The sequence below is a fragment of the Symphalangus syndactylus genome, chromosome 20 (genome assembly GCF_028878055.3).
Source record: "Symphalangus syndactylus isolate Jambi chromosome 20, NHGRI_mSymSyn1-v2.1_pri, whole genome shotgun sequence".
NCBI lineage: Eukaryota > Metazoa > Chordata > Mammalia > Primates > Hylobatidae > Symphalangus > Symphalangus syndactylus.
In genome coordinates this window covers 60386689-60399899 of record NC_072442.2, presented here as the reverse complement: position 1 = coordinate 60399899, position 13211 = coordinate 60386689, and the positions used below count along the sequence as shown (strand labels likewise).

The 13211-nt window shown below is 52.8% G+C and overlaps 2 protein-coding genes across 11 annotated transcripts; both read right to left on the bottom strand.

The window, feature by feature from the left end:
* Window positions 1–2435: 2435 nt before the first annotated feature.
* Window positions 2436–10490, bottom strand: KCNAB3 (potassium voltage-gated channel subfamily A regulatory beta subunit 3). 9 transcript variants are annotated; one of them, XM_055258246.2, is made up of 15 exons: window positions 10384–10490; window positions 10233–10332; window positions 8822–8865; window positions 8696–8733; window positions 8383–8462; window positions 7076–7120; window positions 6948–6992; window positions 6700–6743; window positions 5819–5905; window positions 4978–5063; window positions 4708–4828; window positions 4531–4625; window positions 4274–4394; window positions 4019–4107; window positions 2436–3742 (listed from the first exon to the last, which is right to left on the bottom strand). In XM_055258246.2, exons 1-15 carry the CDS (start codon window positions 10472–10474, stop codon window positions 3665–3667), a joined length of 1164 nt encoding a protein of 387 aa, XP_055114221.1. In that variant the 5' UTR covers window positions 10475–10490; the 3' UTR covers window positions 2436–3664. The 9 variants fall into 9 exon arrangements, with proteins under 9 accessions (XP_055114221.1, XP_063485586.1, XP_055114220.1 ...); XM_063629516.1 differs by having other exon boundaries at window positions 4978–5061; window positions 5757–5905; window positions 10233–10490; XM_055258245.2 differs by having other exon boundaries at window positions 10233–10490.
* Window positions 10491–11390: 900 nt separating this feature from the next.
* Window positions 11391–13211, bottom strand: TRAPPC1 (trafficking protein particle complex subunit 1). Of its 2 annotated transcripts, none has more exons than XM_055258259.2 (5): window positions 12982–13211; window positions 12773–12871; window positions 12547–12617; window positions 12051–12189; window positions 11391–11774 (listed from the first exon to the last, which is right to left on the bottom strand). In XM_055258259.2, the coding sequence occupies exons 2-5, from the start codon at window positions 12869–12871 to the stop codon at window positions 11646–11648; spliced, it is 438 nt and encodes a 145-aa protein (XP_055114234.1). In that variant the 5' UTR covers window positions 12982–13211; the 3' UTR covers window positions 11391–11645. The 2 variants fall into 2 exon arrangements, with proteins under 2 accessions (XP_055114234.1, XP_055114235.1); XM_055258260.2 differs by having other exon boundaries at window positions 13014–13206.

The window sequence follows — 13211 nt, the reverse complement described above, 5'->3', positions numbered from 1 at the left end:
TTTAAAAGTTATTTCTACTGAGTGTGGTGGCTCACACCTGTAATCCTAGCACTTTGGGAGGCCAAGATGGAAGGATAACTTGAGCTTGGGAATTTGAGATCAGCCTGGGAATTGTGGTGAGACCCCGTCATTACAAAAAAAAAAAAAAAAAGAAGAGAAAAAAGCCAGGCTCAGTGGTGCACATTGTCCCAGCTACTCAGTAGGCTGAGGTGGAAGGATCACTTGAGCCTCAGGACTTCGAAGCTGCACTGAGCCGTGATCATGTCAGTGCACTCCAGCCTGGGTGACAGGGCGAGACCCCTGCCTCTTAAAAATAAACAAAAAGTGGCTGGGCGCGGTGGCTCACGCCTGTAATCCCAGCACTTTGGGAGGCCGAGGCGGGCGGATCACGAGATCAGAAAATCAAGACCCTCCTGGACAACAAGGTGAAATCCCGTCTCTACTAAAAATACAAAAATTAGCTGGGCGTGGTGGCACGTATCTGTAATCCCAGCTACTGGGGAGGCTGAGGCAAGAGAATCGCTTGAACTAGGGAGTCGGAGGTTGCAGTAGGCCAAGATCGCGCCACTACACTCTAGTCTGGCAACAGAGCGAGACTCCATCTCTAAATAAATAAATAAATAGTGGCTGGGTGTGGTGGCTCATGCCTGTAATCCTAGCACTTTGGGAGGCCGAGGCGGGTGGATCACCAGATCAGGAGTTCAAGACCAGCCTGGCCAAGATGGTGAAACCCTGTCTCTACTAAAAATACAAAAAATTAGCTGGGCATGGTGGCACTGGCCTATAGTTCCACCTACTCAGGAGGGTGAGGCAGGAGAATCGCTTGAACCCGGGAGGTGGAGGTTGCAATGAGCTGAGATCACGCAACTGTACTTCAGCGTGAGTAACAGACTCCATCTCAAATAAAATAAAAATAAATGAAAAGTTATCTCAGGCTATTAACTTGGGTGGTGATTTGTTGTGTATCAATAGATAACTAATATAGAGGGCTTCCTACTGTTTTTTTCTCCAGTATGATAAATATAATATTTTTTGAGACAGGAGCTTGCTCTGGCCATCAGGCTGGAGTGCAGTGGTGCAATCTCAGCTCACTGCAACCTCTGCCTCCTGGGCTCAAGCGATTCTCCTGCCTCAGCCTTCCGAGTAGCTGGGACTACAGGTGGGTGTCACCACGCCCAGCTAACTTTTTTTTTTTGTATTTTTCGTAGAGATAGGTTTTTCGCCATGTTGGCCAGGCTGGTCTCAAACTCCTGACCTCAAGTAATCCACCAGCCTCAGCCTCCCAAAGTACTGGGATTACAGGCGTGAGCCACCGCACCCAGCCATTACCCATGTCTCACTTTCTGTTCGTTCCTCTCTAGACAGTCTGGCTTTGGGTACTTTTGGCTTGTATGTTCTTTTCTGCCACACGCCTTAGCATATGCTCTTAACCCTCTTGCTTAACCCTTATCAACACCTATTCATCCTTCAGCTCTCAGCGTAACCTCGCCATGTCAGATAACCACTACAGACTCAGTAATACCATGTGTTTTCCTCTGGACTTTGGACAAGAAGTTTGTATTTATTTGGTGGTTCTGTGATTGTCTCCTCAGCAAGATATGTGAAGGTTCTGAGTCTGGTTTTGTTCACCCTTGTATCCCTGTGCCACACCATAATAGGACTCAATAGACAAATACTTGCTAAATTAATGAATGAGGTGGGTGATAAATGTGGCAAATGTCTATATATGAAGGAGGTGTGACAATAAAGGAAGGTTTTTTTTTTTTAAATCAAGGTGTTTCCAAACTCTCTCTGAAGGTAACTCTAGGAGGAGTGGTGTTTGTTTGTTTGTTTTTAATATTTTGAGCAATGGGACAGTGTTCATTAAAATAAGTGCATAACCCTCTAAGATAACTATTTAAGGAGAATCCTATTTGGGATTGATAAATTCTCATATGTTACAGAATAACTAATCATAGTTTAGTCATATATTTGACTTCCTTGTTTCCTCCACAGTATTGCAAAATGAGTGGGAGATGATGGGGTGGATGTAAGTGTTAATTAGTTGATGCGGTTGGCTGCTAATCCAGTAAATGGCATGCTGCTGACTTTTCTCTTTTGGAAATTAGTTTTACTCTGCTTGCCCAGCTTTTGGATCAAGGCAGGATGAGGATGGGTAGAAGGGAGATGGGCAGGTTGTATTTAAGGAAGGCAGAGCTCATCCTCCTCTACCTTGTGATCTTTAAGGTTGTAACTGTCCACCCAATTCTGTCCCAGTAAAAGGATAACATCTTTCCTTCTCTCTGTATTCCCTCAACCTCAGACCATTCTTCACTTTACCTCTCCACCAAATCACAAAGCCTCAACCTCAGAACAGCATCTCCCACTCAGCCACAAGTTCCTTGGCATATGTGTGGGTATCCGGCGAGAGAGAAATGAGAAGTACAAGAAACAAGTATGGCTAATATTACTTTAAATACAAACAAATAAGGGCAGATAGCTAAGTCTTTCATAGAAAGAGGAACAAAATTAAGAAGCCAGATTTCTGGGTTCTAAGGAATGTGGTAGCTGAAGGAAGAAAACTGGGGCCTGGGGTATCTGGTGTCTTGGTCCTTGATGAGAACAGTGACTAGGAGCCCGATGCCTGGGTCACCAAGGTGAATGAGCAATGGAGAGAAAGCTAATGCTAGGAGATTTCTAATGTTAGGGGGCGAGAGGACCAGACAGGTGAGACTGTGACCCTAAGACCCTAACCTCCCAAGCCCCTGCAACTTTAGACACTGTGAGGATCAAGCTGAGGTTTTACCGTTCCCTGCGAAGTCTTACAGAGGAGGGGCCATCATTATTGCTTTAGGGTTATTGCCAGGAGGAAGACTGCAGTTCCCCACTGCCAGGTAGGAGGCCCTGCTCAAGGCTCAAAAGTCTATACCCAGACGTTTTATGTCAGCCCCTTGTCCCTGCCCGTGACAGAAAGGCTGTCACTAATTCCTGCCAAGAACAGCCCAATTGTTTTCCAAGGGCCACCCCGGCCACTTTCACCAGACTGCAGTGTAGATGTGCTATTAAATTTCCCTCTACCTTTGTCAGTGCTGTGCCACTGTAGGCCCCACCCTGACCGCCCTCCTCCACCTCTGGGCTGGGAGGCAGGGTCCTGGTTTCCCAAAGATTATCATTTACTTCCTGCCAGGACCAGCCTGGCTTCCTTCGTACCGAATACCCTAAGAGCCCCATTTCCTATGTTCCAGATGACATCACAACTCACTCACTAGGTTATTACCCATTGATGACATTTCAAGGGCCCCTTTTGAGGTACTCTGCATGTTTCTTGTATGCGCTGGGTTTTTGTTTTTGTTTTCTTTTCTGGGCCTCAGGAATAAGGGGAGGAGAGTAGGGGGCGAGACCAAGTGGCAGAGAGCCGACGGCAAGTAGCTCATGCCCGGGATTTGCAAGAAGGGCCTAGAAAGACGCAGCAGGGAGCAGGCGTACTACTTTCTCTCTCGACCCCACTGCAAAAGGATATGGCTTTGTTCATGCGTATCACTACGAAGCCGGGACTCGTTGGCGGGCGGGGCTAGTCTGGCTCCGGCCGCTGCGTGGAGGGATCCGGAGCGGGAGAGGCGGCTGCGGCGAGCGGGTGTCTGGCGGGTGCAGCGATACCGGGTTGGGTCCCTGCGCCCGCGACAGACTACTTCTTGGAATGCGGCTTGTTTCCCAGGAGCCCGTCTATTTCCATCACCGTCTGCGGGGTCAGCTGGCTCAGCACCTGGAGGAGAGTGGGATGGTGGCGACGGCAGCCCATGCTGGGTCACTGAGAAAGGGCATGGGGTTCCAGTACCCGGGGAAGCACCACAGTGGGGTCAAGTGGCAAGACAAGAGCCGCAGCTGTGCCGGTGCCTCGCTTTCCGGCCCTGGGACCTCTGACCTGCAAAGTGAGGACTTTGTGGTGGATGGCCTTATGGAGCCATCCTCGGTTGGATAGCGTGGCTTTGACTGCTGGGGAGGGGGACAGATAGGCTCTGCCTCTGAGTCTCCGGCTCACCTGTAGCGCGCCTAGGTGTTCTATCAACTGCTCCGCACTCGACACCCCCAGCAAGACAGAGCTGACACCCTCACTGCGGAGACACCACGCTGGGGCCAGAGGAGGAAAAAAAGAGAACTGATGGGGAACAGTGACCACATAGATTTCAGAAGTGTCTCTGAAGACGAGGGTCCTCCTTAGGGACAAACCAGTTTTAGGATGGGCTTGGGAGCATGTCAGGAGGAGACAGGGCCCCTGCAGGGTGCAATGTCTCACCAATAGCAAGCTGGGCCACGGTGCAGCCCAGCTGGTGAGCGACAGGCAGAAGGTCCATGACTTTGGCTTGTTGCTTCTTGCCATCTTCACTCTGCACTTTGTCCTTGAGCCACTGGTAGCCCTGGAGGTCAAGAAGAATCAGCAGAAGACCCCGCCATCACCACCACCACCACCACACTCGCACAGCAGCCCCCCGTAACTCCCCTCAAAGCAGCCCGTGTAGCCCAGTCCTGCCATCGAGAGCCCCCAGATCTCACCTTGATGGAGGCCCTGCAGGTATCTGGGACTCGCCCATCATACTTGCTAGTAATGAGACCACAGGCTAGAGGGTACCAAGTGACTGATCCAACTCCTAAGGGAAGAACACTGGGTGTCAGGAAAAGGACCTAGCCATGGATGAGGCTAAGGTAAAGGCACGGATGAGGGCTGCAAACCAATCTTGTGGTAGAGCTCTGGCAGCTGCATCTCCACCTTCTCCCTCTGAAACAGATGGTGTTCTGCCTGTTCACACACTGGAGGAATCAGATTGAACTGTCTGGCCATGGAGTAGGCCTCCTGGGTGGGGGTTGGGGAAAAGAAAGTGGTCAGAGCACTACTTGCGTTTTCTTCTCTGCCTTCTCCCCCAGGGCAGTGGGCTTTGGAGTAACCACGTGAAAAGTGGGAACCAGTTGTGGGACAGGGGCAACGTGGGGTCACACACTCACCATGATTTCTGCAGCCCCCCATTGGGATGTCCCCCAGTATAGGGCCAGGCCCTGGTTGATGACATAGGTCATGGCTCGCACAATCTCTAGGTACACAGGAGAGGGAAAGCCTTACTGTCAGACCCCTGGAATCTAAGACTCCAGATTTGCAGAACTCCACCTGCCCCACCAAGGCCCCGGGCAACTCTATGGAGTCATGAAAGTTAATATCTATTCTTTGCCTCCCTTCCTGTCCACATCCTGGAGTCTCAGCCTCCACTGTGGAGTTTGGGAGGCCTTCTGAGCAGGGGCTGGCTTCCTGCTGAGGGTTTGAGGAAGTGCTCAGTTTTTGTATTTTAGATTTTTTGAGACAGGGCCTCGCTCTGTCACTCAGGATGTAGTGCAGTGGTGCAATCATAGCTCACTGTGGCCTCAAACTCCTGGGCTTGAATGATCCTCTGCCTCAGCCTCCTGAATAGCTGGGAGTACAAGGCACACACCACCACAGCCAGCTAATTTTAAAACTTTTTTTTGTCTTTTTTTTTTTTTCCTTTTTGTGGAGAATGGGGTCTCGCTATATTGCCCAGGCAGGTCTCGAACTCCTGGGCTCAAGCTGTCCTCCTGCCTCTTGCCTCCCTGAGAGCTGGGATTACAGGCGTGAGCCACCGCGCCCGGCCTTTAAAACATTTTTTGTAGAGACAGGGTCTTGCTATGTTGCCCAGGCTGTTCTCGAACTCCAGGCCCTGAGTGATCCTCCTGCCTTGGCCTCCCAATGTCCTGGGATTACAGGAATGAGCCACCGCACCCAGTGAGGAAGTGCTCAGTTTTGAAGGACTGTAAGGTTTGGGGGTGCTGCTTTTACCCTCCATAGGACAGTTGGGGTCTGAGCGATTGGCAAAGACAATGTCCACGTATCCCAGCTGGAGGCGTTCCAGGGATCCTCGCAAGCCTGGAGGTGGGGTAGGGAAAAGAAGATAAGCACCTCAGCTTCAGTGTACTAAGAAATTCAGGGCCGGGCGCGGTGGCTCACGCTTGTAATCCCAGCACTTTGGGAGGCCGAGGTGGGCGGATCACGAGGTCAGGAGATCGAGACCACAGTGAAACCCCGTCTCTACTAAAAAAATACAAAAAATTAGCCGGGCGTGGTGGTGGGCGCCTGTAGTCCCAGCTACTCGGCGAGGCTGAGGCAGGAGAATGGCATGAACCCGGGAGGCGGAGCTTGCAGTGAGCCGAGATTGCGCCACTGCACTCCAGCCTGGGTGACAGAGCAAGACTCCGTCTCAAAAAAAAAAAAAAAAAAGAAATTCAGGCCACCAGGCATGGTGGCTCACACCTGTAATCCCAGCACTTTGGGAGGCCGAGGTGGGCGGATCACCTGAGGTCAGGAGTTTGAGACCAGCCTGGCTAACGTGGTGAAACCCCGTTTCTACTAAAAATACAAAAAATTAGCCAGGCGTGGTGGCATGCGCCTGTAATCCCAGTTGCTCAAGACTCTGAGGTAGGAGAATCCCTTGAACCCGGGAGGAGGAGGTTGCAGTGAGCCGAGATCGAGCCATTACACTCCAGCCTGGACAACAAGAGCGAAACTCCGTCTCAAAAAAAAAAAAAAAAAGAATTCAGACCTTGCCCCCTTGCCATGGCCACCTAAATCCCTATTCAAAGCCTCCAGAAGTTCAGAGAATGTTCCCTACTCCTCTGGCTTCCATATCCCCTCACTTTGGGTTCCCAGCCCCTAACTCTCACCCTCAATGATGTGCTTTCGGCTTAAACCTCGCTCAGTTTCTGCCCTGTAGGAAAAGGTAAGTCAAAGATGAGATGTGACAAAGATAGGGGACCAGGGCTGGCTTGGAGCCATAAGGAAATGGGATTGCATGAGACTTCACAGGCACGGTGTGGACCTGGTGCAGGATAGCTGTCCCCACCCCCACCCCATACACCTTCACACATTCTTTGTAGGCCTTCTCCACAATCACAGTGGGGCAGCCACTTACTGTCCTCCCCAAAAAATCTTGGTAGTGATGACATAGCTTGATCTCCTGGAAGAACAGAAATGGGAGAAGTAATAAGAAAAGGGTTTTTGGGTGATCACGTCCCCAGCAACCCCCCAAAACAGTCTCACCTCCAACCTTTGCTCTTGAGGATGTTGCCTAGGGTTCTTTCAGCCCTAAAAGAAACATAAGGCAGAGCCACTGATCCCTCCCAGGCCGATCAATTCCTTCCTCTCCTCCCCACCTTTTCCTCTCTTGCAAAGTAGGATATAAACCAGGAGTCCATTTCAGCTCATAGCCCCATCCTGGACAAAATAAGAGGTCTGTTGAAACTATGGGTGTAGTTGTATAGTTTTCATCACGTATTCAACAAATATCTGTTGTGCATTAGCTATGTACCAAGCCCTGCTGTGGGTGCCAAAAAGATAAAATAGGATGAGGTGAGAGGGGCCAACTATGGCGGAGCCAGGAAGGACACTGCATTGTCTGGCTTCAACTATCTGGGTTGCCCTCCCGCTTCTTTGAGCCTCTGCAAAATCCCACCCGTCCTCCAAAGCTCAGCCCAAATTCTGCCTCACCCATAATGTGTTCTCTGAGTGCCACAATCTATGGTCCAGCCTTCTTGTCAGCTTCCATAGAATTGGCTACATAATTTAGCATAAAATTATGAGCTCACTTGTGACAAGTCTTAAGTTGTCATGGTGTACTGCTACTGAAATATTTTACCGTTGTTTAATCTTTCCTATTGCCCTTTTTTGTTCCTTTAACCACTTAGACTGTGTGCACTTTTGCAGACATGTTGATTCTTCCCAGAAGCAGCACATGCTCTGTGCTAGGCTCTGTGTGGGTACTTGGGGAAGAGCAAGACAAGTTCCATGGAAGGAGGCCTCTGACGTGAGCAGCTAATATAGCTGCATAAACCACGAATTGCGTGTCAGAAGGCAGTCCACAGTGCTTTAGGAGCTCATGGTGGAGGAGGGGTGACCAACTCTGGGGAGTTGGGCAAAGTTCTTGAAGGAGCGGACACTTGGGTCAAGTCTTGAAGATGAGCAGAAGTGTTTGCTAGATGGGGAAGAGGCAGGGTAGGTCATCCTAGGTTTTCCCTGCTCCTAGTGTGAATCCATCAATGTGTGATACGGCATGATGTGTTTGAAAATTCATCTTTGTAATCCTCATGTAGTTGCACATAACTAATGCCTCAGATATATTTGTTGGCTTTATTTAATGTAACTGCACAGTATGCCCACTGACTTCTAAGCCAGAGAGGGACTAATGTTGGGACTGTAGCTCCTACAATGCTTTTGGGTCCCTCTGCCAAAAGGTTGGAACTTCACGTTCTCAGAAGTCCCAGGGTTCTTTAGAGGGAACATGGGAAGATAATCCCTGGGGTCCTCTCAGCCTTCCAAATGGAGCTTAGCTCTTTCACCCCAGTCCTTACTTTCCTGCTGCGTACACTTCGGCGGTGTCAAACAGGTTTACACCATGCTCATAGGCTACAGTCAGCACATCCTCTGCTGTCTAGGGAGGTGAAAGAGGTAAAGATCAACTACTGCTTCTCTGTTACCTCTCTCACTGTACTCTAACCCATCACATCTCAGCCCTGGGTTCTCTAGTCTCTCCCCTCTCCCCATCCTCCAGCCTCAGACCCCTCATTCCCTGTGCTTGTTGTCCAAACCCCTATCCAGGTTCACTTCCCTTTTTTCAGGTTCCCTCACCCCCACCACCCTGATTCTAGGTCCGATAACTTATACCTCATCTGAGATCTGAGAACCAAATGTGACCCAGGTACCTGCAAGAGAGAAACCAGGCACATGAGCACTGCAGGGGACAGACCATGAAAGAATGCCCCCCTTTCCTTAATCCCTATTCTGACTCACCTAGGCCAAGACAGGATACCCGAAGACCAGACTTCCCTAGGTTCCTGCAAGATACAGAAGCAGCGGGAAGGGGTGGAGCCTCCATTATGGACTTAGACTATCAGCCCCCAGCTCCTCTCCTTCCAGACTGAGAAGCCCTCAGGTGTCTCAGTCCAAAGAAACTAGACCCAGTGGGCCTATAAGATTGGGCAAGTGCTATCTCCAGAGCAGAGGTCCTAGGAATTTTCTCAAAAGGACAAGTGAACCATATGTGACTGCTCCTCTGGAACCACTGTCCAGAGTCTCCATTCTGTCTTATCACGTTGAAGACGTGCAGTCTGGTTTGTCCTTCTTCTGGGGTCTTGTCTGTTTTGAGTCATCTGTGGGTTATGTGCAGTGAGGGGCTGGGAGGAATTTTGTTTGATTGTGGTGAGTTTGTGAGACCAGGCCCTCAGACAGAGTGCTGTGCCAAATGGTAGATGCCAGGTTGGAAGAGGTAAACCAAGTCAAGTTCAGGCATTCAGACAGGCAGGGGTCCCTGGCTAGGCTAGGCAGATGGGCCTGGAGGAAAGGCAGATTGAGGACCTGGGGGGAGGGGGAGAGTAAGACAGAAAAGCCTAGTTCTCCCTCTCCACTCCCTCTGTTCCTATTGACTTGTGAAGACTGTCTCTGAACCAGTGAGCCCCCTCATCCTCCCAAAGCCCCCAACCCAGGTGTCAGCTCAGCTTTCCAATCAGGGCCACCATATAGAGGAGATCAGATTCCTCAGGTGAAAAAGCAGGTCAGATCAGTGACCTCAGCTCACTCCCAAGCAGGAGCCCCTCCTCTACCCCCTGCTTCAAGTTCTGAGCCTCTGGTCTGGCAGTCCTCTGAGATAAAGTCAGTTACATTTCAGTCTACCCAGACCCTGTCCCTCAGCATGGAGATGAAAAATGTGGTCCATCCTTCCCACAGGTCCCACTCCCCTTGCGCCCAAGAAAGGTCGCAGGAGACCTAGCCTTTGGGGCAGGCAGGGGCAGTATCTGGGTCAGGCACCCCGAGCAGGCCAGAGTGAGAAGCCGATTCCCTCCCTCCACTCCCCAGGACACGGACCCAAGGACATTCCACTGGAGGAGGCATAGCCTGGAGATCCGTGTAGCGTGGAGATCCGTGCATCTCTGACCTTCCCAGGGGTAAGGAGGGAAGCTCAGGGGCATCCCCTGGGTCTGACAGGACCCAGTCAACCTTGGTAAACTTGATTCTCTCGTAGTCAGGGGTATCGACAGAAACCAAGAGAGGGACAAAGTGAGGGAGTGCCAGAGACAGGAAGAAGAGATGGGAAGAAGGGGGACCTACTTAGTGAAGTTTGAAGGGGTCTTGGCGGCCATCTCAAGAAGCCTCAGGGGTCCCGAAAGGAAAGCGGAAGGAGTGCGCTGCCCAGCCACCCCCATACCTGTATTTCATGCCAGTGCCTCGGCCGGTGCTCTCTCGGAGGGCCCCAGCGGGCGCTGGGGGTCGGGGAACCAGTGCAGCTCGGGCCTTGGGGCCAGACCCTCCACCCCCCGGAGGATTCCCGTGCCCCCCGCCGGCCGGCCCGCCATTACCGCCCCCGGGGCCCGGCCGGGGTCCACAGAGACGGTCCTCACTGCTCCGGCTGCGAAGGTTCTGCTCGGTACACGCGATAGACACCTGCATGCCAGCTGGCCGGGGCGGGGGAGGGGGCTCCGAGGGGACGGGAGGGGGGAGCAGGGAAGCCCGAGGGCGGACGACCGGGGGCGTAGTGGGGCGAACCCCGGCAGAGCGGGAAGGCTGAGGAGGCTGCGGCGGGAGCCGCCGGGCAGGATCGGGCCCACGGGGGCGGGCTGCTGGAGGTCGCGAGGTTTGCGGCGGGAGGGAAGAAACGCGGGGGGCGCCAAGAGTGGAGATATTTAGTTACAGGGGACACAGGTGCAAGGAGTAGGAGGGGGAAATGGATGAGGGTAAAGGTCGAGGATGAGGTAAAGGTCTTGGAGGATAAGGACCCAGGGGGAAGCGGGGCGGGAGAGAGATGCCACTTCAGCGCGAACCGCTGCGGGACCGGCTGGGCTCCCAGCAGCTTCGGCAGCGGGCCCAGCTCATCAGCATGCAGGCACCGCCTCCTCATCTGCATAGAGCCGCCCTCCTCCCCATCAAACCTGCCGCTCATCAGCATAAGCCCCGCCTGCCGAAGGCTCTGCACCTTGAATATTTTCTGAGCGGAATCGGGGAGGATAGCTCCTGCACCCTCTGGGACCCAAGGGCTGTCAGGCTTCCCCCGGCCCAGTGATTCTCAATCGGGAGAGACTGTGTCTCCCAGGGAACTTTTGGCAAGGTTTGGAGATATTTTTGATTTCACGCCTGTGCTATCAGCATCTAGTGGGTGGTGGCCAGGGATGCTGCTAAAATCCTACAAAGCACAGGACGGTCCCCACAATAAAGAATTATCCAGCTCAAAGCATCGATATTCCCACGGTTGAGAAACCCATCCGCAAAGCCACTTCGTGGCCCTCAAGGGGGTGTGGCTGCCCTACTTTCCGCCTTCATGCATGGGGCAGGACTGAGAGGGCCCTCAAACCAACACGCTCAGGCAGGAGAGTGACAAAAAGTTTATTCTGTGCTTCTCGCAGCATTAGGCAGGGGATAAAACTGGAGAGAGGGCCTGGTGTGGAGGTGGAGGGACTCTGTGGGCTTCATTCTGGTAGGAGGAGAGCATCAGGGCAGGCCTTTAGGCTGTTGCTCTGGGCAGAGGGTGGGGGTGCGGGGGCTTACAGTGGGGGCCCTTAGTTGGCACAGGTTCGGAAGGGCCCCAGGCAGACATGAATTCTCTTGAGACTTGAGGTAGGTTGCTTCAGCCAGCCCGGGCAGAGAAGAAGGGCAGAGAGCGAACATAGGAGTCCAGTCGGGAGCGAAAAAGCTCACTTTGCACAGTTTGGCCCAGCGGGCACAGGGGATTCTTCACCACCAGCTCCACATACAGCTATGGAAAGGGAAGATGTTAGAGCCAGGCTTTGGATACTTCTGGTTTTTAGCCCCAAACCTCGTATAACCTCAGGGGTGTGTGAACGCACAAGGAACAAGGGCTGGAAGGCAAGCCCTCTCTGAGGAGAAAGTGGTGGTGGGAGTTAAGAACCTAAGGGCCCCTGAGAAAACTCTTGAGTTCAGCAAACATATAGTAGGATTAGGGCAGGGGAGATGAGGGAGTCCTGGGGATCTGAAGAGCTCTAGGGGATGAGTCCCCGGAGCTGGCACTGACCGCACTGTAGATGTGGTGCAGCACATCTCGGATGGATCCCACGCCCAAGTCAGTATTCATGACAACTTTGATCCCAGTGGGCGTCTCGTAGTAATGGAGTTTGTAACGGCTAGTTTGGAAGGCCAGGAAGCCATCCTTCCTGCAGAGATGAGGAGGGTGTTAAAGAATGGGAGCAGAATCTCTCCCAAAGAGATACTTTTGATCCCCTCAAAGGTCGACTCCCTCTTTATCTAAACATATCCTTTGTAGAAGCCTGGTTGAGTAAAGACATCGCCCATCGTCACCCCTCAATTTAGCCCCCACCAACCTCTCTACTTTCAGACCCTCCCCACCCCCACTCCTGCCAGCTCCAGCACTCTCGCTCTGGACTCAGCCTCTCTTAAGTACCCTTTCCCCCTCTGGAGGCCAATGCTCCTTCCACTTCAGAAAATGTCCCCCATCCCCAAATTCCCAAATTGCTAGCCCTCCTCCCCACATCTTTTCTGACTCGGCGTACATGTCTAGCGGGGACATCTTGCTGACAAACGAGCGGATAGAGAACAGCATTCCGTACATCAGCTTATACTCCTGGAGGGAGAGGGGCAGAGTTAGCTCTCGGTTGATGCGGGAGACGGGGTGGGGGATGGGAACGAGCTGGGGTTTGGAGAGGAGGGGCTGGGTTGGGGGACTATAGGTGTTTGGAGATGAGAGGTCGCCTGGGCTGCACAGGGCCCTCTCGTCACCTCCTCCTTGGGAATCCCTGCTTGCTTCTTGCGGTGCCATTCGCTGTAGTGCAGACACACTCCATTCCGGTCAAACAGGTACAGGTTGTGGACAGTCATCTGCAGGGCAGGGAGTGTGAGCCTCGCTCCGGGACCGCCCCCACTCCGTGGGCTCGGGTTCCCGGACCCACAGCCTTCCAACCAGGTGGGGACCCCACCCCTGGACTCACCGGAACTGCTCCGAGTGCCCGTCAAGACTTACTTCCGGTTTCCACGGAGCTCCGCCCCTTAGGGGGGTTCTCACCCGGCCGCGGCGGGGCTTTAACTCCGTTCCAATGCAGCTCGTCAGACTCCGCCTCCCTCCCTCAGCCAATCTGTGGCCACTGGAGCCGCGCACGCGCGGCCAGGCGCTCGGGAATACAGAAGTGATGTGTCTGCGAGCGCGGTCTCGCGGGCGGGT